General features: G+C 37.1%; 1 protein-coding gene across 1 annotated transcript; it reads left to right on the forward strand.

Moving 5' to 3' along the window:
- The first annotated feature begins 104 nt into the window (after positions 1 to 104).
- Positions 105 to 27,209, forward strand: LOC115218457 (polyadenylate-binding protein-interacting protein 1). Its single transcript, XM_029788281.2, has 10 exons — positions 105 to 202; positions 1,973 to 2,059; positions 2,906 to 3,136; positions 5,327 to 5,436; positions 13,279 to 13,387; positions 14,172 to 14,294; positions 16,579 to 16,682; positions 17,983 to 18,151; positions 21,976 to 22,103; positions 26,789 to 27,209. Exons 3-10 carry the CDS (start codon positions 3,053 to 3,055, stop codon positions 26,868 to 26,870), a joined length of 909 nt encoding a protein of 302 aa, XP_029644141.2. The 5' UTR covers positions 105 to 202; positions 1,973 to 2,059; positions 2,906 to 3,052; the 3' UTR covers positions 26,871 to 27,209.
- The last annotated feature ends 98 nt before the right edge of the window (positions 27,210 to 27,307 follow it).

Raw genomic sequence — 27,307 nt, forward strand, 5'->3', positions numbered from 1 at the left:
TGTTTCTCGACATTGCTACCATGAACCCCTTGTTATTAAGTATCTTTCTAACTGTGTTATTTTCATTAAATTTCTGGTATTGTATGTATCTTATGCTGTCTTTCTCTCTCTTTTTTTCTTAGAATCAAACATAAACACAACTGGCAATAATAGCAGTTTAGATTGTAATGCAACAGAATTTGTCCCCGAATGTGCAGTCGATGTAAGTTGTAATTTCATGAGCTTTTTGTTTTTTGTTTTAATTATCATATTAAACTATTTTATATTTTCCAAACCTATTTATTTTCATGATTTTTTAAAGAGTAATTAATAGTTAAATATTATACATTGGTACTCAACAAGTGTTTTGAAGGGATTTTATCTAGCCCCAGGTCAGCTCTGACTCAGTAAATTATTATCAAAGACATTCCAGGCATGACTAACCCGTTTATTCCCTCAGACATTTAGGACTACTTGATATGGTACGTACCCTCTTGTTTAAGGCAGCAGAGTATAATTTGAGTGTGATTTGTTTGCAGTTTCTAACCAGTCAATCAAGCACATAGAGGCTCCTTCCTGCTACAAGTGTCTGCCAGAAGTTGAGATATTTCTGGAATCTAGTAACCAATTAATTTGTCAATTGAGAAGCTGTATCATCATCATCGTTTAACATCTGCTTTCCATGCTAGCATCGGTTGAATGGTTTGGCTGAAAACTGGTAAGCCAGATGGCTGCACTAGGCTCCAATCTGATTTGGCAAGATTTCTATGGCTGGATGCCCTTATTAACGCCAACCATTCCAAGAGTGTAGTGGGTGCTTTTTACATGCCACCAGTATGGGTGCCATTGATCTGACACCGGCATCAGCCACAACTATTGTCTCACTTGGCTCGACAGGTCAACACAAGCACAGTTGACCTGGGACTATATTAGAAGACACTCAAAATGCTACACAGTGGGACTGTAGTGGCTTCACAAGCAAGTGTAATTCCTCACCACACTGCTATGTCTCTTTTACATCTTGTGGTGCAAAATGATCAGTGCACAACAGTGTGTGTGTGCAACATGAGTAATGAGTGAGCACATTGTTGCATATACATACAAGGTGCACAATCCAGGCTGGATCTTCCCTAGGACAACTGAAATCTCACCCTTTAATACATCAAAAATGAAAAGCGACATTAAAGTTTCTTATAATCAGAAATAATTTATTGGTCATGAACTATTTAATGCCCAGTTTCAGATACTGGGGGCAATGGACATAAAAACAATTGTAGACTTATTTCAGTACATTCACTGATTCCAACATGTCAGTTTCTCTAAATACAGCAGATTGTCAGTAAATCTTTTCATGTGCAGTTAATGAATAATGTATTATGGCTAAATGAAAATATATATTCAGACTACATCATCTATACATTAATATAATGTGAATTCTTTTTCTGTTCTTGAATAACATTAGCTAATTAATCTGTTGGGCTGTGTTGCTTAAGGTTCTGCTGTAAAATATAAGCAGTACATGTATTATTTAATGTTCAGCTGATGAAAACTCCAGTTACTAGATGGTGCACACCAAGTATGCAGTGATACAATGGTTGATGATTCCTGACAGATGATTTCGTCTGTATCACAAAGGGACACTTTTTATATCTTTCTAGTTCATTTTAAAACTGCAAGATAGTCATACTGAATGTATTGCAGAGGCAGAGGAGGCTGGAACAAATGGTGCACTGGATGATTAAAGTATTGTAGAGAGTGATGGGTGTTGTGAAGAGAAATGGTGTGTGCGAAAGAAGGATAAAAAATGATTGAATGAAAAGTGTGATGGAGGAGGGATAATGAGTGGGACTGTAAGGCTAACTCTTACTTTGCTGTGGATTTCTCTTAAAAAAGACCCTTATTGTTATGTGTGTTGACACTTTTTGTCATAAAGAAGTATAAGTATGTAAAAGTTTAAATGTATTTCTAAATAAAGAATTTTCCTCCATTTCAGGAAACTGTAAACAATATATTGAATTGTAACAGTGTTCTCTCTCCAAATGCCTCAGAGTTTTATCCAAGAAAAACCTTAACGTATGATGTGAGTACTTGTGATTCTGACCAGAAGAATTACCATTATTTAAATTTATATAAGACAAATGTCTTTGGATATTTTTACATCTGAGTCTGTTTTTATATTCAGAATATTTTTATGATATGTTTTATAAGGACATTGCTTTGTTCCTCTCTGCTGAAACCTAATTTCCATCTACTTCCTTTCCCAATTGTTTAATCTATCTTAGTCTTATCTAAGCAGAATAAATCACAGTTTAATTAATTTCTGCCAAATGGCTTCTAATCTCATTAAAGTATGACTTTATGGTTGAACACTATTTTATGAAGCAAATAAAAGTTCATTCCAGATTAATGTTGGGGAATTATAATTTTAGTAAAACGGAAGAGAAAGTAATTTTAATGAAGCAGAACATGAAGTCATTTTCAACAGTTCCTCAGACCTCTGAAAATGTTTACTTCCTTCTCTAAAAGTTTTGAAACATTGAACGCTTTAAAATCTACTCTCTCTAGACACATAGTCAATCATTCAAATCAATCAATGTATTGTTTTTTGCTTAGGCATAGCAATACTAATAACCTGGTGTTAGAACTCAATATACATATGTGTGTGTGTAATTGTTTGCTGTTGCTGTCTCTATAAAATGAAATAAACATTCCGAATAACACAACTGTCAGTGGAAATAGTAAATCATTTTCAATTCTTTTTATGTTGTGTACTGTTCATAAATGACTGGACACGGACTCACACACACATATGTATGGTTTATCTTTCTCAGAAATTGTGATCACATTTTCTGAATATATATTTTAAATTTCTATAAACTATCACGTTTCATGACTAATTAACACATTTCAACATCCATTTCAACAGGCAATATTTCACTACAGTATATACGATCGTTTGCCAGCATGTACTGCCCATTTCAGTCTATCGGAAAGAGAAAAAAATTGTCCACATTGTTTACTCGAAGTAGCTCTCTATTATCTAACAACACATCCAGGAAACATTGATGACTACATGAGGCCAGTAACTGAGGCATTATACACAACACAGATCACAGAGAACAGCTTGGCTGAAATGGCAGAAACAATTTTTGAGAAGGTAAGTGTTGCTTTGTTTAATGGGAGCTGGCCACATATTGTAAACATGAAAGGAATAAGCAAGACTATTGTGTAGAAGACAGCAGGTCTATGAGATCTTGGGAAGTCTATGACAGGGTGGGCACATTCAACAATCCATATAATTAGCAATGAAGGTGAGGTGTGTAGATTCTCTGGAAGTTTTAAATAAATTGTCCAGAATTGATTTTAATGAATTATTGAGGTTCTGGAATCAATGATAATTGGATATATTCAGAAAATTGTTGCCTATAATGGTAACCAAAATGTAGTTTCTCTTTCAAATGCATAACTCTGTAATAGGAATTAGGGTGTAACAGGTATCAGAGAACCAAGCAAAATAAGAAAGACAAAGATATTTTCAGATAAATGGCCTGTGGTCAATTAGATACAGTTACTGGCCCATCAACAACACTCTCCCCACCCCTAATAATGGTCCTGATGCAACTATAAAAATGACCAGGTGAGCTCAATGAATGTTGCCCATCATGTCCACAATGGCAACATTAGTGAGTCCCTTGCACTGCTGGTCAGTCTCCCTCAAAAATATCCAAGAGAAATCAAAAGAGCCAAGTCACATGATCATACGATTCTCCTAACTGTTCCTATAGTGAAGTCTTCCTCTTTGAGCTGCTTCTTGGGCTGTCATCAATGATGTCCTTGACCAGCTGGACTAACTTGACCGTCTCAACAATCTCTGACTGTTTCTTGACCATGGACAATACATCTTTAACTGAAGTTGCCAGCTTGCTCCTACTCTTGAAGAGAAAGGACTTGGCTATGATCACTGTGTTGATAGCAAGGGTCATATGCATGGTGTGTCCTTTCATTGCCTGCATCAGATTGGAATCCTTCATGTTGACACTCTTGATTATATCTGCTAGAGAAATGAGAGAGTTAAAAAATGTCACATAGCATTTGGTTAGCTTCTATTTATGGCCCACTGAAGTTTGTTCAAAGTGCTTGGCACACTTTGTAATAAAGACTGTTTACCAATTTCACTGATATGAAGGAATGAGTTAAATATTTTTTCATTAGTTGTTTAATATGAATTTGAAACAAGAATACAAATAGATTGATACAAGTTTGACTCTCAAGGCCACATTGATTTATTCAGAAGAAACCACTTTCTTGGTCTGGCTATGTAATGTAAATGAATTTCAAAGCATTTGTTACTGAAGAAGAATCTTGAGATAAAACCTAGCAAGAGTCATTCAGAAGCTCTGGCTTCAAATAATTATATCAGTCATAGGAACTGATGGATCATAGTCAGTGGCAAATATCAGTTTTGGCAGGGGAAGGTAAAAGAAAAGGGAGTGGATCGTGGAGGAGGAGGAGGTTGATAAGTGGCAGTACAAAGGGGAGGGGGGAGATTAGAACTGTGTAGAAATTAATGCAAAGTACTTTGATTTACTTTTGGGTAAATATTCTTCTGTAGTTGCCTTCCTAGACAGCATCAGCAGGACTTCTCCCTGCTACGAAAGCAAACTATGTCACTTCTAGGCTGATTCTCTTCCTAATTAATTGAGCTATAACTCTTTCTCTAACTTTCATGACCTGGTCCAACAATTTGGCACCTCTCTAATTTCTTTTCGGGGGGGGGGGGTAAATAATTTCCATGCTGGCATGGGTTGGATGGTTTGACTGGAGCTAGTAAGGCCAGGGACCACTCCAAGCTCATTGTCTGTTTTGGCCTGATTTCTGCATTTGGATGCTTTTCCTCATGCCAACCACTCCACAGAGTGTACTAGGTGCTTTTAATGTGGTACACACACATACCAATGAACTTTGTGTGTGTGTGCACCATTTCCTGCTATCCTCTCTTTCTTTGACAGAATGCACACCAGCATGGGATACCTCATATCAGTTTTATGAACCATAGGACATGTTGGAAGAGGCTATTGATTTTGGAGTTTTCCTTCTCCTAGATTGATTGCTTTTGCTGCAGCTAAAGGAGCTCAATCACCCCTTACAAAAGTCTATTGAACCCATAGATGGGACTCTGACAAGTGCTACTGTTCTAATATGAATTTTACTTTTTTTTTTAAGAAAATATGTAATGTACAACAAAAAGATTAACAGAAGTACTTGTTTTTTCACTTGTGACAAAAATCATTCTGTTCAGTCCGATTGTTATTCTATTTTTCTCCTTTCTTTCTTGTTATTTATGTAGTCTGTAAAAATGGAAAATTTTACTTACACTGGAGCAAGAATATGTAAATACATTTCATCTATATCAGATAAGTCACTTGCCAAGAGTTTTCAAGATTGTTTAATTAAGCGGTAAGTATTTTAAAAGCATTTAGTATTATATGAAGTGCGCGCACACACACACACAACAAATATTTATTATTTAATCCTTAAAATTGCCTTTATAGCATCTAGCTTCTTTCTAGTGTCAGCTGATGTTCAAGGTTTAGCTCCTGCTCAGTTATCAACTGCCTTGAGGTCCCTTACCACTTCATTTGTTAAAAAGGAAACGATTGCTGTCATTTTTTAGTTGCATCTTGTGTATATTTGTTTGTTGTTGCATGACTGTGTCGTGAGTCTTGATATCGACATTTCTTTAGCTTGGGGTGGGTATCTCATTCCGGAATCTACTATTCTTCAGCCAACTCCACTCTACTGATCTCCACTGCAGCCACCACATGAATCTCCAGATATACTGAAATATGTTGGAGGACTGCAACTGGAGGAAACACGTACCAACCATTGTGCAACAAAGACACGGACAACAACAACAAGCTGTGCATAGTTTTGTACGCTGGACCTGTGTTTCCTTGCTAAGTGTCTGATAGGGTTTTATATGAGAAGAAAACAATACCCATACAGGATAGGAGTGTCTTGTGCTCTTCACCATCTTCTCCATCACCATTCACCTTTTAAATCTCACAAAGGTTTTGCGGATCTTTATCATTCCAGCCATGGTACTTGTTTGAAGTTTGTCAATTATGAAGTTGTGCTCTCTTTCCAATAACCAAAGTTCAACCATGTTTTGTTGCAGGTGGGTCGGTCTCATAGCTTGTTGCTCCAATAATTCTTAGGATGATTCAGCTAATTGTGTATTTTGGGTTCTGGAGTTGCAATGTAGATGTTCTTCTCTTCTTGCCTTGTTTCAGAAATGATATTCACCTCAAGCAAACAGCTAACTTGAAAGCCTGAGCACATTCTTATTTTGGGGTCAATATCATCACTCCCATCACTATCATCATGGTCATTGTCATCACCACTATCATCATCATCATCAAAATTTCAATAGCTGTTATATCATGCTGTCATTGTCATGTCTTCACTCCTTTTAAATCTGCTATCATCTCATCTGTTGCAACTCATCAACCTCAGATCTATTCTCACCATTTCTTTCTATGTCTGCTTTAGTTTACTTCTTTTGCAGTTACTTTTCTGGACCACCAACTCTCTTCTAATTCTTCATATCTCCACGCAATTATGCTCATATCTTTGCTATAAACATCAATACCTTTAACAACCTTTACTAGTTTTAATTTCCATACAAATTAACATTTCAATAGATAATTGCCAACTCCTTTCTCTTCAGTGTTTTTTTACATTCACTGACCCATGTCTCACTAACATATAATTATGTGTAATTGTCTTCTGGAATCGGTAGTTGAGCAGCCAACTGCCTGATGTTGAAGATGTTAGCAAATATTTAGATAATTAACCTATGTCCAACTTTCTCCACACACAATAACTTTTTATATTTTGTGAAGATCTTGTAAAATTTTACTGCCCCAGACATACAATCATCTGAAGCATATATGATTGTGTGTAAAAGTGCATGGTTTAGTGTTTAGGGTGTTCAGCTCCTGATCCAGCCCCAGATCCAGCCCCACTCAGCTGGCAAAAAGGAGTTGTACCTGTAATTCAAAGGGGCCAGCCTTGTCACATTCTGTGTCACACTGAATCTCCCTAAACACTCCGCAAATATGGGTACTGCGGAGTGTTCAGCAACTTGCACATTAATTTCACAAGGAGGCTATTCCATTGATCGGATCAACTAGAACCCTTGTTCTTGTAACCAACAGTACCAGTTTAAAAAATTTTTTTTATATGTTCGTGCGTGTGTGTGTGTGTGTGTGTGTATACACACATGTCGTCTTTGACTTCAGTTTTCACTTCTGTGAGGCCTAACATCTTAATTGTCAACTCGACTGCTTTTTCTTCTATCTAAATCCTTAGATAAGCTCCACCAACATCACATAGCACTTCTTTATCCAATACTCTTTCAATAACTTACATTCCATGTCCACACTAGCAGGCTTGTCTCCTCTCAGTATACAACTTCAACTGATGTGTTTAATATTCACCTTTACATGCGTCCACAGTGCAAAGTCTTTCATGTAGCTTCACTTACACATCCATCACATCATGCTTCATGTTTCATTTCTCTTCATCTTCAAACCTCTTATATGCAATAGCTCTCATTACCATGAACTCCATGGACTACCCTACTCTCTATTTTCACTTCACACACTCTGCCAGCATAAGCAAGAACTACTCAATCCCTTCCATACTTTAGCAACTCTGCTTTCTCGACATTCATCACATCATCGAAATAACAAACTACAGGTAGATCTAGTAAAATGTTGGACTATTGCATGGCTGTTCCTACACTTAACCATTCTCATATATCTATCACAGTCCTGGCTCAGAAAACCCACTGGATCTTTTCTATATGCATTATAAGTAAGATAGATAAAATGTTTCAGGAAAAAAAAATTCTTTTTTTTCCAGTTAAATATAATTTTATTATATATTTTAAAATAAATACATGTTGCATAAATTTGGTTGCAATTTATATTTGCACAGTGAGTTTGACTTTGTGGTGTAAGAAGCTATTTTCAGTGAACAGTGCAATAATTCACCTGCAGCAAGCAGTTTAAGTACTTGCCCTCGTAGTTCCACAACTCTGACTCATCCACATTTACCATTATGTTCACTTCTTTCTCCAAAATGTTTTCCTGGGATTTCCTCTTGGCACATATTTTTTCCTGCAGTTGTCGATTTTCAGTTGTTGAAGAAAGCCATTAACTACATTGACCTCATGGGTTTTGGATGACCTACAAAGGCCATAAGTATAGTCCCTGCATCTGGATTAAATTCGTAAAAACGTTACAAACTCACAAAATGGATTTCCACAACAACAACAAAAAATGATACTAACTATTCTCCAAACAAAGAGTGTGTTGATGGTGAGATTTTGCAAAATTATGTTTTGGTGGATTGATAAAAATTATAGAAGTAAGCATGAATGATTTTGTGTGGCAAAAATTTGTAAGATTCTTGTAATTTTGGGATCTGTAAAATTTCCTGAACTTTGTTTCAATAATTAATGTTAAAAATAAAGTTTATCTTAAAACCTCCAAAAGAAATTGGATGCTTCATGAAAAGATTTTGTTAAATTTCGCAACCAAAATAGGAATGGCATACGTCTGGAGAACATTCTTTAAATCAATGTTGTCCATTAATTTCCTGTTGTTTTAGTGTTCTGTAGTGTAACTTGTTGTGAGATGCCATTCTGCCAATAGACTAGCTTTTGTAAAATTAGTCAAAAGAGTTGTCCAGGATCACAAAATAAAAAAATTTCTTTGCGGCTAGGTGGTTTCTAAACCTCATCTTTATTCCAAATTTATGGCACATCAATAAGTCAAAGATGAGTTCATGAACGCTTAAAAGATAGAAATTTCAGATGTCCTCGTAACATGTGTGATGTAGCTTATAGGTCTAGTTATTTAACACTGGAGTTTCCAAAGTGTTAACTACGCAGTTTGGCCATGTCTGCTATGTAAAATTTAGTAGCCATTGTTTTCTTGGAATATGTTGACTGAGAGCTTCCTCGCAGACCTTCCACTTCTGATGCCATCAGATCTTTTCCAGAAGACTTTCTAGTCTCAAATTTCACTATTATTCTCACAGTTGATTTATGCTGCTTCAATTCTCACTTTCTAACTTTTTAACTCCACTGCTGTTGCTTCTACTTCTACTACTTTGTAGTGCTTACTCTGTAATAAATTCTAAATTACATTGAGAAATGCCCCCAGGTCATCCGGTGTCATAGCAGAATCATATGTATCAGAAACAGTCATTGTTGTTTATATTCTTTCTGCCTGTACTAGCTCTTGTTGGTTGGTGGTGCATGAATGCCTTTACACAGTACATACTTATGTACACACACAACCCATACTCACAAGATTGAGTCATTACCCACAATGCACTTGAAATTTTCTCCCTATTCCTAGGAAAATTAGTTGTGCTTGCATCACTAAACAGAATCTGCTTCTACTCTCATCACTAGATAGGGTCTCCCACTTGTCATGTGACTAGACTTGGTCAACCTCTACTTACATCATTAGATATGCTCTCCCTCAACTCTCATCACCAGATAAGGTCTCCCCCTTGTCATGTAACAAAACTGAGACAGCCCCTACTTACATCATTAGATATTCTCTCCTACTCTCATCACTAGACCAAGTCACCTTCTAGTCACATGACTAGATTGGGTCTTCTTTTACTCACATAGCTAGACAGGGTCTTCCAGTACTTAACATCACTGGACAGGGTCTCCCTCCACTTATTGCAGTGCATGTTTGACTTGAAACATAAGTTAGTTGTTGTTAAGCATGGTTGTTCCAAGAAGGAGAATGATGTTTGGTAATTAATTTGTTTTCTTTGGAATGAAGGTGTATCAGGTTTCAAAATCTATCAAAGCTTTCGGTACTGTATGGGTCACTGTTTTGCTGCTACAGACTGTGCAACAATGCTTGTCCAGAAATTGCTGTTTGCATTGTTGGAATGCTGTAGAAAGTTCAAATATTGGAAAGCATTGACCATATAATTCTGGCCTTAAAACTTTGGATTATCACATGTTTGCTGTTCCTTTCAAAGAAGGCTTAAGAATCCTTCACTTTTGCCATGAATGAAGGAAGCAATGTCTACCATAATTTATCTCAGCTGAAAACATTTTATTTAAAAGCAAAAAGACATGGAGTAATTAAAAAGCAGAGTGGTCGTGGTTAACAATATAGCAACAACTTGACAGAGACAGGTGAGGCAACAACAAACAGGATATATTAGCTTGACACTTGGGAAAAACAGAAGTCTTTGATGTTTTGAGCCTATGCTCTTCTACAGAAAGGAATGAGGAGAGAAAAGAGATGGTAACGGAAGGTAAAAGAGAAAAATAATCTGTTAATCCATCCATCCATCCATCCATTTATCTATAGATAGATAGATAGAGATGGCTGGATGGATATGCCTCCATCCATCCATTCCTTTACTTATCTTCTATTCATACCACTCTCCATTAGGTGTCTCCTAGAAGTGAAATCTCAGCCAACCTGAGATGATGGAATCCAGTCTTTTACATTAACTCAACAAACAATTTTCAACATTGCATTGAAGAGTTTAAATTTTGTGCCTTAATGGGGCTTTGGAAGAATATCTTTACAAATACCAACAGAAAGTTTTGCATAAGTACAAGGTGGATTCCAGAAGTTTTGGGACTTTTTCAGGAGACTCGTTTATAATTTCATAGAAATATAAAAATCTAATCTTGTTCAAAGTAGGTGATTACAGTTTTGAAATATAAAATGTTTGATCCTCTGACTTCAGTGCACTTGTAGCACTCCAGCCGCTTTGTGATGGCCCCATGGAAAGTGAAGGTGTCCAGAAATCTTGTCACACACAGCCTCCTTCATTTTTCTTCCTCAGCTTAAATCCTTAAATCCTTAAAAATGTTTTAGCCCAAAGGCCGCGGTCATGCTGGGGCATGAACAATCAAAAGTTCCAGGGAGCAAAGTCTAGACTGCAGGGAGGGTGATGGCCGGTTTTGATGTCCATCTCTGTCACGCAGCTGACTATCAGGATGTCCTGGTGCAAATGCTGAAATCTCAGTCTCTTCTTGAAGTCCCTCAAAACCTCTACAAAGTATTCTTTGCTGACCATCTGGCCAGAGGGAATCCAGTGGATGCCCTTGCTGTTGAAATAGGGGATTGTCATTTCCTAATGGACTTACATTGCCTGGCCTTCTTGGGTCTGGGGTAGCCAGGATACTTCTATTGGGCACCAATGTGTCTTTTCTTCTATTTGCCAATGAGTATCCGAGGAACAAATTTTGCACACATTCAGACCTTCATAAATAATTCTGTGTACAGTTGCTGCCACACCAATTCCAAACTGTGTGTATATTGTCTTTGTAGACAGACAATGATCTTCATCAACAAAATTGTGAATTTTGTCAACCAGCTCTGATGTTCTAACCTCTCTCTCTCCCCACAAACCTCTCATCATTTTCACCTCCTTTTTATTGTCCCCGAATCTCTTGTGCTGGGACCATGCAAGTTAATCCATGACCAGTCTGGAGCATTTCATAAGTTTCTTTGTCATTTTTGCCCAGTTAAACACAAAACTTTATTCCAAATTGTCTTCATGTCCCAATTGCTTTCTACAAACTAATCAGCTGCAATGTTTAGTGGTGCATGTTCACAATGTTATTACAGTTGTCTCCTTCAATCTGGAATAAAAAGTGGCAAGTCAGCTTATTAGATGTGTAGTAATGATAGACTAAACATTGCAATAATCTAAGACAGCTAGAGTTGCCTCCCCTAAAAAGAAAAAAAGTCTCAAAGCTTCTGAAATGCATGTTGTATGTTGGTTTTACACTTGGGAATGGCATTGATAGCAAGATGGGTAGAAAGAGAGAGAGAGAGGAGAGTGAGTTGTGAACACTGCATGTTTGGTCATTCTGAAGGATATTTGCTGTGATTAATGACAAAGAAACTGCATAAAACCCATCAAGACATAACAACTGGTGTTTCTTGTTTTATTACTTTCAAAGTCCTTTTCTTCTTATTATTACTTAAACTTAGCAATAGGATTCGTCATGTTTTGAAAGTCTTTTCACGATTGATGATATTTCGTTGGTTTTAATAGGTTGGTGCCTGTTTATTTCCTGAATCATCATCATCATAGGTTCATTGGCCATGCTGGTATGGGTTGGACGGTTTGACCAGTGCCGGTAAGCTGAGGGGCTGCACTAGACTCCTGTCTCTATGGCTGGATGCCCTTCCTAATGTCAACCATTCCAAGAGTATAATGGTTGCTCTGTATGTGCCACCAGTTGCGTGACCCCAGTGTCTGTCACGACTACAGTTTCGCTTGGCTTGATAGGTCTTCTACTTAAGCATGGCACAAGATAATCCTTGTTGATCTAACATGACAATATAAACAAGATTTTACTTTCCAGTTTGTTGGTTTGTTATTTTCTAAATTTTATTATCCCTGACTCCAATCAATATTATCTCCAGCTTTGGCAATTATAGCTAGATACACTCTATCTAGCTTCTAGTCACAGTTTGGGAACAAAATTTCATATTCCAGGAATTTTTCTTTGGCAATTTTTCAGCTGCTTAGATGTCACTTGCATCAGACATTAGCACAATTAGTAGCTTCTCCTGGGACTTACCCTAGACCAAAGACAACTAGTGGTCTGTCATATCACAGGTTGTTCATCTTTGCCAGTCAAGTTGCTATATATGTTTTATTGCATTCATACTTTAGAATAAACCTCTTTTTAATAATTATTCCCCACCACCACTACCACGATCTTATGCTTAACAAGAGTTACTTGTTGACTATTCATATGGAACAAAAATGTTTCATTCAGAATGATTCTTCCTTGAGTGATATCTTCTTTAGTCTTTATAACTCTAACTAATCATGTTATATCATTTATATCCACAACTAATCTCAATCTTGTCATTTCATAACATTTGCACTAAATCTCTAGTATCCTCATCTCGTGTTATTTTTTGTTGTTGATATCATTGTCACAATTTGTCTTGTTAGCTTCATTAGCATTCTGGCTCCAGAGTTTTTATTTATCTATCACTGAATGGTCTCTTGAATTCCTAGTAGATTGACTAAGTATGTGATCGTTATCACATTGATGAGCAATTAATTAAGTGCACACCACTACACCTCCATTTCTAAGTGGCATCATATTTATAAAAGTGATGATATTTATAATGAAATTGTCGTGTCTGCTCGAGCTACTGAGCAACAGTGTATTTGATATTTAATCCTTCTATGTTTCCATTATTTCAGTTGTGAGAAAGCATATAACCTAAGAACAGAATTAATATCATCAGCAGCAACAATCCCAAGGTTTTGTAGAATGTCCTTATTTATTGCAGAACTTTTCTTGTTACTGGAGGTATGACTTACAACATTTCAAATAAAATTATTTTTAAATGGCATTAAATGTTAATAAATAGCATTTTAGATATTAAATTTAGAAGAATATAATTGCCTTATGCTTTAGTATATAATATTTGAAATAATTTCTGATTTAGTTGTACAAAACATTGTGAAAAATATTAGCCTTTGCAATTTTTGTGTTTGATATTGCCCAAATTATATCCTTGTTTCAATATATATATATATATATATATATATATATATATATATATATATATACACATACACACATATATATATATATAACAGAAAAACCCAGTACACACTGTCGAGTAGTGTGTGTTAAGAATGTCTGACTGTAGAAACGATGCCAAAGCAGACATTGAAGCACAATGCAGTCCTTGGACAGACCGGATCCTTGTCAAACTGTCCAACCCTGGTCAGTATGAAACATGGACATTAAATGATGATGATCAGTGCCTACTTTGATATGGTTTCTACAGCTGGATGCCCTTCCTAATACCAACCACTTTAAAGAGTGTTCTGGGGGTACTTTTTGTGTGGCACCAAAACAAGTGAGGTCCCTATGTAACTTGCAGCGCTTTAAAATGGTTCCCTTGACTTAGTGCAAGTATTGTAAAGAGGGAGCCATTTTTCTGATCAATGTTAGGAGAACAGGTTTGTTGATGAAGAGGAAATACATAGCTATCCTGCACTATATATATAAAAAGAAAGAGAAATGTTTTCTAGTTATATTTGAATATAATTTTGTATCTGATGTTTTCTATTAATTTTTTTAGCTTGAGACTGATGGTGTGAAGGAAAAACTAAACGTATTGAGAAATGCCATCTATTCTTTATTGGAACTTCTTCTGAAACATAGCGGTGATGAAACCGTGAAGTGTGCGGCACACTTGATGAAGGTAAACAAACTTAATTCACTGTTCTAACTTCTGTAGATTCTCCTCCACTCTTTCTGCTTTACAGGCATCAGCAAACATGGACTGTTATGCCAAAGTCTTAAGATTTATGGTTTTCCTTGGCCACAGCAGTTGTTTCCCATTGCCCTCTGCTAGTCTCTAGCTCTCGTCAGCTCACCCTTGAGGCACAGGGCCTCATTAATCCTTAGGCAGAGAGATTAGCTTTCATGACATTAGGGCATGTCCCTACATCAGTGGGTCTGTGGGACCATCTTCTGCTATTTAACTCCTAACTGGGGCCATTGATGGAGGCTACAATTCCGGGCCAGGCTGGAGCTGAGAATAATGGAAACAATTAATTCCACGAAACTCCTGAAGGTGTTGCCTTAACCCTTTCGATACCAAACCGCCCAAAGCCACCCGAAAAAAATTTTGGTTAATGTGACCAAACCGCCCAAACCCGCCCAAATTTACCTATTCATATTTAAATGAGAATATCAGAGCAAATCTCTTCAGTACATTCGTGAAAACACGTATTATATTTCGTAAACAGTTCAACTACAGTTTTGTACAACAATCGAAGTGTAATTTTAATTCCGTGAATTTTGGGAGATTTTTTTCCGAAATTTGTTCCTATTGTGTTTTCAAGATTTGTAATTCTGACAAAAAATGGATACGAATTTCATTATATCAAGCAGCGAGTCAGAATTCGAAGGATTTTCTACTGAAGACCTTCATAAATCTAACTCTATGACTGAAAAAAAAAAGCATGTGGTATTTGATAATGAATCTGATGTTTCATTTTCCGAAAGTGAAAACAGTGAATCCGAGAGCTCCAACAGCGATAAAGAAAATGAATTGGCACCTGAATGGAGTGAAAATTTAAAAACTGTTTCTTTCGGTGATTTTTCTGAAGAAACTGGACTAAGCCACAGACTTTCCCAGAAGAGTAAAGCCATAGACTATTTCTTTTTACTTTTTCGAATGAGCCTATTTGAAATCATTACGGCGGAAACGAACCGTTACGCTAAACGTAAACAAAGCGAAAGAAAGGATAGTTAGTGGTTTCCAACCAAACCTTAAATGAAATTAAGACTATTTTGCCATAAATATTATGGGTATCAGAAAGCTACCCAGAATAACAAATTCTATCGTAAAATTTTGTTGTATACCCAATTGAATATTAGCCCATTTTCTATAGCGATGTTTGAACAAAATTTTAATAATTTTATATTTTGTTGAATTTACCTGTATCTACCTGCAATTAGAGTCACTTTGTGACAAAAATTATAGTTTAGAATTGGTTGAGAACATTTCATTAAATTATCTTCCAAAATTCACGTTAATATATTGATAAATAAAAAAGTTATTGTTGTTTAATGAAACCAGACTAAATTTATGATTACGTTAGAAATTAATTGAAACACATAAGGGGTGTATTTTGGTCAGAAATATAGTAACGAAAGGGTTAAGTGTTCTCTACGTTGCCGTGTGTTTTGTTGTAGTAAGTTGCTTTTTGAATGGGTCTCCTCTCAAATTCAATATTTCAAACTGAATGAAAGAACGCACTAAATTAGCAGCAATTAATTTGTGCTTCATCAGAATTACTTTGGAATCAATCCATAGATCTGCTGCACTGGTTCATACACTTATGATTCCTTCACTGTACAATATTTGATGTATGCTGTTGTTTAGCCCCAGGTCAGCCCTCATCCAGCAGACTTATGATCAATAGCAATTTTTTCAGAAACACTCTGGCTATGTCTATACTGTCCTGTGTGTCTTTTGAAAGGTAGGATTTGAAGGAGATATAGCTGCTGTTTCTTGTAAATTGAGTCATCTGACCCATGCAGCATGGAAAAAGGGATGATGATGATGATATATGAAAGAAATCTAAGACAAATTTGAGTTTTAGAGACAATCCATTGCTCATTTTGCTATCAGAAATAATAAATAAGGCAGTGTGATAAATAGACAGTAAACTTGTAATTAATCTTTCAGTAGCTGACACCTAGAGGTAGCTCTATTGTTCATCAAATGTCATCTAAAACTTAAAAAAATTCAAAATATACTGGACTTCCAAGCATTTTATTCAAAAAATATTTGTCTTTATCAATTTTAAGAATTTGTTTTATATCGTGTTGAAAATAACATCAGGAATCATCGTCATCATGTGTTTATATATTCATGCACGCACACATGAATGTATTGTAATATTGATCTGACAACATTACTTACTGATTGATTGTTTATTGATTTCCAATGTGATGAAATTGAATTATTGCAGTTGGCAGGTGCAGCTTTGGAGGATTCAGAACATCCAAATAACCAATCCCTCGATAAAATATATCTTAGTTTTGAAGAGCTTAAAGGTTCACCAAAATTAAATAAGTAAGTATTTTTGAAAGCTTTCTGTCTCATCCCTATTGGTGTGTGCATGTGTGCTTTATACAGTTAGTCTTTAATTATATTTCAGATGGTTGAAGGAATACAAAAAAAAAAAAAAACCCTTTCTATTGGGTTCGTCTGGCTCTTGTTATCCTAATTCTTTTAACTTAAAGAAACCAAAAGTTGAATTGGAGGAAAAGCATTCCTGTTGCTTTGTGGTTTATAAATCTGTCTTTGATACACATCATGTTTCTGAGCAAGATGAATTAACTGTTGTGAGGAAATTGTATCACATATGTGAGGTCTTTATCAGTTGAATGTATTATTACTCATATAAGTGTTATTTGGTGACCAATAACAATAATAACAATCAGTTTGTGATATTTCTTCAGATATCCTGCAATTATCACATATTAGTAAGATAACTTGTGTCACAGGATAGTTCAAATGTCTCTTTGGTATAAACCTGTTAACCAGCAGTCATTTGAGATTCTTAATATACATCTCTTTCACCATTCCTTCCTCACACACTCTGCCTTTGTTCCTGTTCTTACTGTGTTTATTAAAGCACTGCACCCCCACCCCACCATGCTCAGGGAGTCCAGGATAGCTGCTCTCCTGCCTTACTATTCACCTGGCCAGTTGCCCAGACCACCCCAAGCATGGAACTATTTATACCTGGACACTTGAACAGGATTCCAGCTACACCCTGCCAGTTTTTGGACAATGTTCTGTCATTGTTTGATAAAACAATAATTATAATAATATTGTATACAGTTCTCGGGTGCACTACAGTATGATAACATTTAAAATATATATATATTGTTGTACTTGGGGATGGTCAGTTTTCGTTTATGCTAATTAAACACACACACACTTTTTATTTGATTTCTGCTTTCGCCTTTATTTGTATTGATGTTTGTTAAAGTTCTTTTTGTCACACATTCTGTGACCTCATCAGTATCCCATGTGTCCCCTCTTGTCATACTTATTATTCCATGAGGAGACATACGGGACAGTCACTGAATGTGTGACGAAAACTTTGACAGATGCCAATATGAATAAAAGCTAAAGTGAAAATCAAATAAATGGTGCCTGTCTTTAATTGGCAAAAACAAAGTGACTTCCCCAAATATAGCAATATCTATTTCAACACACGTTTTCACATCAGGAATCTTGCATGCAAATACATAAACGTGTGTGTGCATACACACACACACACACACACATGTATATATATATTAGAGGTGAGACATCAATATCATGACAAATTGTAACTAATCTTTCTGCTTTATCTTTAAAGGACGTCTGAAATACTTATTGATTCCGTGTTGAAATTAAAAGAAGTACATTTTGGTCGTAATGAAAGTGCTCAAAGTAAGGTTTCCAGCTCCTCATCAACAGATGCTGATAATACAGTATCTCCTCTGAATCCTGATTCTGAAGCTGCTTCTAATGCAGTCTTTATTACGGTATGTATTAACTGGTTGAGACCTGTTTGTATTTATTTCCACTGTTTAACCAGTTTTTCTCAAGGAATTACTTTATTCAATTCTAAATGAATTTGCCCTAACCAACCTCAGTAATACAGCTGAGAGTGGCTTGCAAATTATCAGTTCTTGTTATGTTGAGTTGACATCTTTCTGTAGCAGAATTTGCTTCTTACATCCTAGAGTGAAGAGCAAGAGATTTCATGAAATAAATACTCCTGCATTCCGCTCAATGTGTTGCTTTTAAGCTTATGAATCCTTACTGTTGTTCTTTATGTGCTTCTTGGCATTTCACAATGGAGACTCAAATTGCTAGGATTGCTCAGAGCTAAAAAAATTCCAGAGTTGCTTCACTAAGAAGACGGTGTTGATGGTACCAGTCCCGACACAATACTTAACTCTCACTCATCTAAGTTAATTTTCTTTCAAACACAAAATGTTGAAAATGATGACACCAAGTCCTTTGTGAGCCACTCTCCGGCTGTCTATCTGCGGCTTTATATAGCTATGGTGCGACCTCACCTGGAATTTGCATCACCGGTCTGGAACCCCTATCTTGCCAGAATATTAATCATCTGGAAGCTGTTCAGTGATGTGCAACCAAGAGAATACCCTCCATCAGGCATTTGCCATATTCTGAACGCCTTACTTCCCTGGGCATGGATACATTGAAACTCCGACGTCTGGCAGCTGACTTGGCAGACACCCATAAAATTATTAACCATCTTACAAACAATAACTCTGAGCACTTTTTCAAACCCCACCTGTCTAACACCTGTGGACATGTTTACAAAGTCAGAAAACAGCACAGCTCCCATGACTTTAGGAAACATTTTTTCACGCTAAGATTTGCTGAAGCATGGAACAAACTGCCGGCATCACTTGTTAGTTGTCGGAGCACTGCAGCCTTCAAAACTTTCATGCTTCCTGAGATTCGCCAACACTACACCTGATTTTCTCCCCTCCATACACATGCAAGCATGTATCCGACTCATACTCTGTTCGCTTTCCAGACATTTGTACATTACTACATATGCTTTATATGCACTTTTGACAAGTTGTGGTGCACCTGAGCACTGTATACAATAATTTCATTGTCATTATTATGAGAAAGTTTTTTAAAAAATTAGGTTTGAAATTTTGTTATTAAGCTAATTCGAAATATTTCTGAAATCTTTAAAACTTATCTTCTAATATAATGAGTGTAGCATTTTTATATATTTGTGTGTGTGTGTATGTATGTATGTATGTATGTGTATATATATGTGTGTGTGTCCCCAAAATCACGCAGTAGGAGGGAGTGGGAGAAAGAGTAGTATAAGTGAAAGGAGAGGCAAGAAAATAGTTATTCAGTGAAAGAAAACTTGTGAGAGAAAGTAATAGCAATGAGAGAGAGGGGAGAAAGTGGTAAAGGGAGCGTCATCATGCTCACCATACACGCACGCACACACATACATACATACGTATGTGTATATATATATATATTGTAAAGAAGGAAATATAGTAAAGTTAACAATTAAATATGGGATCTTTTCCTTTTGAACAGCACTTCAAAGGGTATCTTTTTTCGTCACAAATGTAAATAAACCCAATCTGTTTCTTAAAGGAGGGACATATTCATTATGCACAGATTGTTATTTACGTCAATGGAGGTAATTGATTGGTTAGAATTGCCGAAATGCAAGAAATTTTAGACGAAATATCTTACAAACAATAGAATTTTCTCAATAAAGCCAAGAGAAAATGATGTTTTATAAACACATTCTCCCAGTATACGAAGTTTAAAACTCTTTAGTTACCTAGAAATTATGTTACAAAGTGTCTTTCAAAAGGAAAAGATCCTAAATATGTATTCTTTGTTCCATCATAAGACCTTGGGAAAGGTTTTTCTTGAAATAAATATTAACAGGGTTATCATTGAAAAGAAAAGTTAGAAACTGTTGATACTATCATGTCTGGCACATCATGCTGGATTATATTTGCCTGCGGAGGCTTCCCTGTAAAACACGGTTGGAGGACATTTTACGAATATCGATTGCTCTAATATTTCGGTTCCATGAATCCAAAGAGAGGTTTACTCAATGGGACCCAGATCTTGGTGCTGTCCATCAAGGATTTTTTCATTCGTGGAAAAATACTTAGGAGAAGTAAGAAAGGAAAGGAGGCCTTTATTCCGTGCATCAACCTCTGTCCCAGTGAGACAACCCTTCCTTTTGTACGAGTAGACGACAGTTTCCTGTTCATCCCAGCATTTACAATGGCTACAAACAAATCACAAGGGCAGAGCTTCGATAATGTTGGCATCATCCTTCCATCACCAGTATTCAGCCATGGAAATATTTATGTTGCATTGAGTAGTAGAAGTAGAAGCAGTAATAATATTAAAACTTTGTTAAGGGACCATCCAAAATAAGGTATGGTGTTGAAGCAATTACTAAGATAAAGGTTGTAATCTTTTAATTTTATTTTCCCTATCATTTTCATGTCGTCATTTTTGAAAGGTAACATGTTAATGGAAGGAAGGGGAAAAGTTAACAAGAATTGAGCGGAGGGGAAGAGGTGACGACAGGGAAACACAGGCACCTTACACACACACACACGTATATAATGTGTAATATATCATCATCATCGTCGTCGTCGTTTAACGTCCGCTTTCCATGTGTTGGACGGTTTGACTGAAGACAGGCAAACCAGAAGGCTGCATCAGGCTCCAATCTGGTCTGGCAAGGTTTCTACAGCTGGATGCCCTTCCTAACGCCAACCACTCCGTATATATATATATATATATTGTCCGAATTTTATAGTATTAAATATTCATCACGACTGGTCTTGCCAATCGGTATCAAAATACAAAGGAGTGTTAAGTAACAATCCAATTATAAGTGGCCAACATGGAAAGGAATCTGGTGGCTGCTCTCCACTGCCGGAAGTGGATTAGAACAACCGGTCGACGTCTGCTGTAAAAAGGTGGCAAAATGTAAAAATGGTCCGGGGGATTTGGCTAGGAGTTATGTCCCTTGTTTAGGTATGTTGGAAAATCGGCAACAGTTATCTTAAAAGAGTGGGGGGGGGGTTGTATTAATAATGTGTATTAATATGTATTAATATTTGATAAACGAAACGGAAGATGGATTTGGTATGAATGTTTATTCAGCACGACGATCATTTTGACACATCCTGCATCTGTCCCATAGGAGGTTGTGCATTTGATTGTGTTACATCAATCAGTGCAGGCTGTGTCATTTCAGGTGCTTGGTGTAGGAAACAAATATATCCCACTAAGTATACGGAGATTTCTTTGGCTAGTTGTACTCTTGTACTCTGACAGTGTTACCGACAGATGGGGGTTAGCTATGAATGCATGACGTTAATTTAGATCATAAATGATAGAGAGGATTGGTGAGGCGGGGACAAGAATCTGCATCTCTACATATAGCAGAGAGTTTGGCCAAAGCAGGGCCAAGCCAAGTGGTTTGTTGCTTTACTGGAGAAACGGTTGAGTTCCATGAAATGGCAGAGTGGAGGTGAAAGACTTGCTTGAAGGGGATGGTGACAGTGAACATCACTGAGATATAGGGTCACTCAGAGCATCCAAAACGTAAGGAAAGGTATTAAGAGAATTAAGGGCAGCGTAGCAAGAAAGAGCAATGTGGATTTATTAAAATAGGTAGAGAGGAGTCCCAAGCCTGACCAGAATCGTTGTGTTTATGCAGCTTAGACCAAGAGAGGGACAGAATGTGTTAATGGTCAGTGAGAGGCAATGGAGAGGAATTCATTTACTAGATTTTAATTCCTTTCTTTTACAGAATGAACCAATTTTTTTCAACAAAAAAGGTCAGCAGATCAGCCGACAAGAAGCAGGTGTTGATGCTGAAGCTGATATGAGCCAACTTTTAGCTGAAGTTGATTTAGAGGACATGCAAGACTTACAAATGTAAGTTCCTTTTTTTTTTCCCTAATGCTCTATTTATTGTGACTTTTATGTATTTGCTTTGCAAGATTTTTGATGTGAGATTGTGTTGAAACAGATGTTGTTCTATTTCAGGATGGTCTTTTCTCTTTTTCTTGCCAAATAAACACAAACACCATATATATATATATATATATATATATAATATATATATATATATATATATATATATATATATATATTCATTCTTCACTTGAGGAGACATGTAGGATGGAGGGTTGTTGAAGGTCACAGATGTGTGATGAAAGCTTTCCACACATAAAATAAGAACAACAATAAACAAGTTTGGAAGGAATATATATAATGCCTGTGTGTTTGCTGTTTTATCTCATCGTTACTCTTTCATGTTGACAGTGGCAATGTTAAACCCCTTCGTTCAATTATGTTACTTTAAATCCTGAAAATTCCGTCTCTTCGTGTTCTGTCTTCGACCAGCCTAGCTTTTGGCCTCTCTCTCCACTCCATTGACCACTTCTCCCAACACCTTACCTCTGCTCTCCTCCCCCCTATATAAACTGGCTCATTCAGGTTCAGATAAACGGTTTTGTTTTCCAACCTTGCACACATCAAAAACCTCTTCTATAGTGCAAATTATTATTACTTTATTATTTCATTTCATTATCTATGTAAACACAGTTTCGTCTTCCATGCTGTATGTTTAGAGAAAAAAACTTAAGACCCCCTACATTCAATCTAACTCTCCCTCTTTCTCCCTTCTCCCTCTCTTTCACACTCATTATTGTTATTCTTTCATTTATCTGATTTGGTCATAGTTTGGCTGACCGAAAACTGTTGCTTATAGCTCAAGTTAAGAATACAAATCCCCAATTCTATCTCATTATTATTACCATTTCTTCACACTGGCAGCCAGAGTGTTTGCTATTTGGCGGCGTGCCCACCCCTCACAGCCCCACCACCTGTACCAGACGTCTTTCTCCTGAACACTTCCAAAGGCTTAAATGCTCCCCCATTCCTTCTTTGTGTTTATTTCCTCTGCAATGTAGAGAGATTATGTAGCACATAAAATGACGGTGGTAGTTTATGCAGGTTGAAGGCTCTTGTATGTTTATGAGTTCTGCCAAATGCAAGCTTTCTTTTCAGGTAAATGTTTCTGCTGTCCCCCATCCCAGGGTCTAGCAGGCCCACACCTTCCACACCCTCAGAGTTGGCACATTTAACAGTAGGTCTGGTGAGGTTGTTGACATGCTTGAATGGAGACGTGTAGATTTGTGCTGCATCCAAGAAGTTAAGTGGAGAGGAAGTTCTAGGTTCCTCACAAGCAAAGAACATAGGTATAAGATTTTCTGGGTAAGGAACACTGAGGGGGTCGGGGGCATGGGTATACTTCTTACGGAGAAATGGGTTGATAAGGTAATTGAGGTGGTCAGGATCTGTGATAGAATACTTAAGCTTAGATTAGTGCTGCAACATAGATTAGCAACCATTATCTCGGCTTATGCCCCTCAGCCAGGGCTACCTGATGAGCAGAAAGACCGATTTTATGACACCCTCTTGCAGACTACCTCCTCGATGAATGACAGGGACCTTCTCTTTGTGGCTGGTGATTTCAATGGGCTTTCAACATGCAGGGGTCTTCCATGACGTACATGGTGGCTGTGGTTTTGGTTCCCGCAATGAGGAGGGAACCAGGCTGCTGGAGTTCTGCAATGCAAATGATTCTATGGTTTGTAATACTTATTTCAGGAAACCTGTCAGTCACCTATTCACCTACTGGTCTTGTGGACACACTAGTCAAATTGACTACATCCTCGCCAGGACACGAGAAAGATGGCTACTTATAAATGCCAAAACCTTCCCAGGCGAAGAATACACCTCACAACGTAGATTAGTAGTTAGCAACTTCAGGATCAGGGCTAAATGGATGCTCATCAGATGACCAGCATGGAAAAGAAAGGTCTGGAAGCTTAAGGATCCTGCAACTGGACAGAGATTTAGAGACGTATTACTTGTAGCTTTTGATGAAATAGAGGAGGATATAGCATCACATGATGTGGAAGACAACTGGAGGTTCTTACAGGATAACCTGTTGAGGGTTACTGACCAAAGTTTTACTAAGGAAGACAGATAAATCACAAATCCCTTCAGGTAGATGGCCCTGCTCAATCTGTAGGAAAGCCATAGGTAGAAACTCCATAAGATGTACCCTGTGTAAGCTACAGACACACAAGAGGTGCTGCAATATCAAAGGAAGGTTACCTGGGAAGATAGTTTTTGCATGTGGCAAATGCACAGGAGCAATAAACACTGAAAATGCGCAGAAAACAACTTCTGCCACATTCCAGAGATAAAAACTAGAAGTAGTTGATAGCTTCCGTTACTTAGGTGACCAGGTCAATAGTGGGGGTGGATACTCTGAGAGCATAGCTGCTAGAATAAGAATAGCTAGGGGAAAGTTCAAAGAGCTCCCACTTCTGCTGGTGACAAAGGGCCTCTCGCTTAGAGTAAAAGGTAGATTGTACGATGCATGTGTGCGAACAGCCATGGTACATGGCTGTGAAATGCATAAGCTTGCAATGAATGAAGCCAGTATGCTCCACTGGATGTGTAATGTCAGTGTGCATACATGACAGTGTAAATGCCCTGAGAGAAAAGTTGAACCTAAGACACATCAGATGTGGTGTGCAAGAGAGACAGCTGTGCTGGTATGGTCATGTGTTACATATGGATGAGATCAGCCGTGTGAAGAAGTGTCATACCCTAGCAGTTGAGGGAACCTGTGGAAGAGGTAAGCCTAGGAAGACCTGGGATGAGGTGGTGAAGCATGACCTTTGAACGTTGGGCCCCATGGAGGCAATGACAAGCGACTGAGACCTTTGAAGATATGCTGTACTTGAGAAGACCCAGCAAGCCAAGTGAGACCATAACCGTGGCTTATGCCAGTGTCGCATAACCGGCCCATTTAAGACTACCCTTCAGTCATTGGGCAATAAACTATGCTTGAGACCTGTTGAGTCAAGTGAAATCATTGTTGTGGCCGATGTTAATACCACCTGATTGGCTCCCGTGATGGTGGCATGTAAAATGCACCATTTGAGCATGGTCGATGCCAGTACCACCTGACTGGCCCTTGTGCCAGTGGCCCATAAAAAGCACCTGCTACAATCTTGGAGTAGTTGGTGTTAGGAAGGGCATCCAGCAGTAGAAACCTTGCCTGATCAGATTGGAGCCTGGTACAGCTTCTGGCTTGCCAGTCCTCAGTCAAACCGTCCAACCCATGCCAGCATGGAAAGCAGACGTTAAACGATGATGATGTGTCTGGTTTGGCAAGAAAAAAAATTTACCATCCCCAAATAATACAATATCTATTTATTGTCTCTTTTTTTTAATGTTGACTTAAGTTGGACAGGTCTGTTGGCCAGCAGATCATCTCCTGCTGTGATCTTTTCTCATCTGTGAAAAGGAACATCCTGATGTCTCACCCCACTTCTTTCTTCTTTGCAGTTCCTCTCACCTGCCTTTCATTGTCATTCAGTGTTCAGGTCACTGCAATTATCTCTGCTTCCTACACCCGACACCAAAACACTCTCTCAACTTCATTTTAACCAAGATTTTTACAGCCATCAGAGCAGCATCAACAATTCACTCTAAATTCTCAAGACTCTCCTTATTACCATGCTGTAGCACATCTGTTATCAACAGAAGTAATATCTTCCTTCCTCGTTACCCCCATTCTTTTAATTAATGTTTCAGCAACGATCCCTGTTGCATTTCATGCATTTAGTGTCTTGCTTTTCTGCTCAACCATTTGCTCCAACCTCTATATCAAGTAAGGCTGCAGATCATATTGAGATCTAATTTCTTAGTATTCTAATAGTTGCCAGTTCAGCTCCAAGAAATAATCTTGCAAACCTCAGTCCTCAGCACTTGATCCAACACCTACACTTTTTCTGTTTTTCTGATAAAGCATTTTATTTGTGTTTTTGAGATTATGATGATATTGCTAAGTTATTTCCTAATGTATCATCGAGAGAGAGAGAGACCCCTATACAGTGTAGTTGAATGCCTGGTATGAAGATGCATCAGAATCTTTGGGCTACACAAAACTCTAGGGTGGCAGAAGAACCTGTGAAATATAATAAACCTTTAATTCTCTAAATTCTTGTAACTTTATACAAAACTAGTGTTTTGGTATTGAATGTTAGATTTTTCTGTCACCAATGGGGTTTTAAGGCAGATTTTTTCAAATTTGAATGGGGGTGAAATTTTTCCTGCAGGTTAAAGGGTCCCTGAGCTTACCATTGATGCTTCCTTTTTGATTTGTTTTTATTTTTCTGCAACTGTTGTTGACCAATTCTTAAGACATTCTACTCAGTGACTACCCCAACCTTTTTTTTTCCAGGAATTGTATACCTTGGACTACATTATTTTTAAATGATTGGAGGAGCCAGTTTGCTGCTATTTCTAGCTGGTCAAGCAACCATGTACATGGCTCCCTTGTTTTCACCAATATTTAAAAACCTGTATTCAGCAGAGGCATATTAGAACTGTTTCTTAATTGAACTTTTAATGTGAAAACCTCTGCAGCTGGAGTTCAATGGATTCTTTAGTTTTTCTCTCTGATTTTAATCTTTTATTTCTCACTTTCAAAATTCATTTTAACATTTTTTTTTTTCCCCTTTTGTTTTCAGTCTTCAATACGAAACAGAAAACTCAATGGATGAAGAAATGATGAATTATTATGAGAAATATTTAGAATCTTGTGAGAAATAATATTTCTTCAAATATTTTTTTAATTTCAAGATATTGTTCTTGTTCCTACTTTGATTACTTCTTGAAAGCTATTTTTCAAATATAATATTTTGCACAGAAACAAAACCAATTATGTATTCCTGTGGCTCTTTAAGCAATAGGTTACTAGATGCTAACAATACCCAACATCATTACAACATCCATTATATTCTCACTCGCAAATGACCTCTAAAAATACTTTGATTTGAATACAACTTTCTATTTAAATTTTGTCCATTAATTATTGTCATTGTGAAAAAATTACTCTTTAAAAAAGACAAAAAACACCAGTGTGATGCAGTTATTTTTGATATGGTTTTAGTGACTTATTAAACAGCTCCATCTGACTTGTCTTAGTATTGAAGCTAGCTTATTTACAACATTGTAGATTTTATCTTTGTCGGAGGAAATACTTTACC

Source organism: Octopus sinensis, linkage group LG13 (genome assembly GCF_006345805.1).
Source record: "Octopus sinensis linkage group LG13, ASM634580v1, whole genome shotgun sequence".
In the NCBI taxonomy this organism is placed as follows: Eukaryota; Metazoa; Mollusca; class Cephalopoda; order Octopoda; family Octopodidae; genus Octopus; species Octopus sinensis.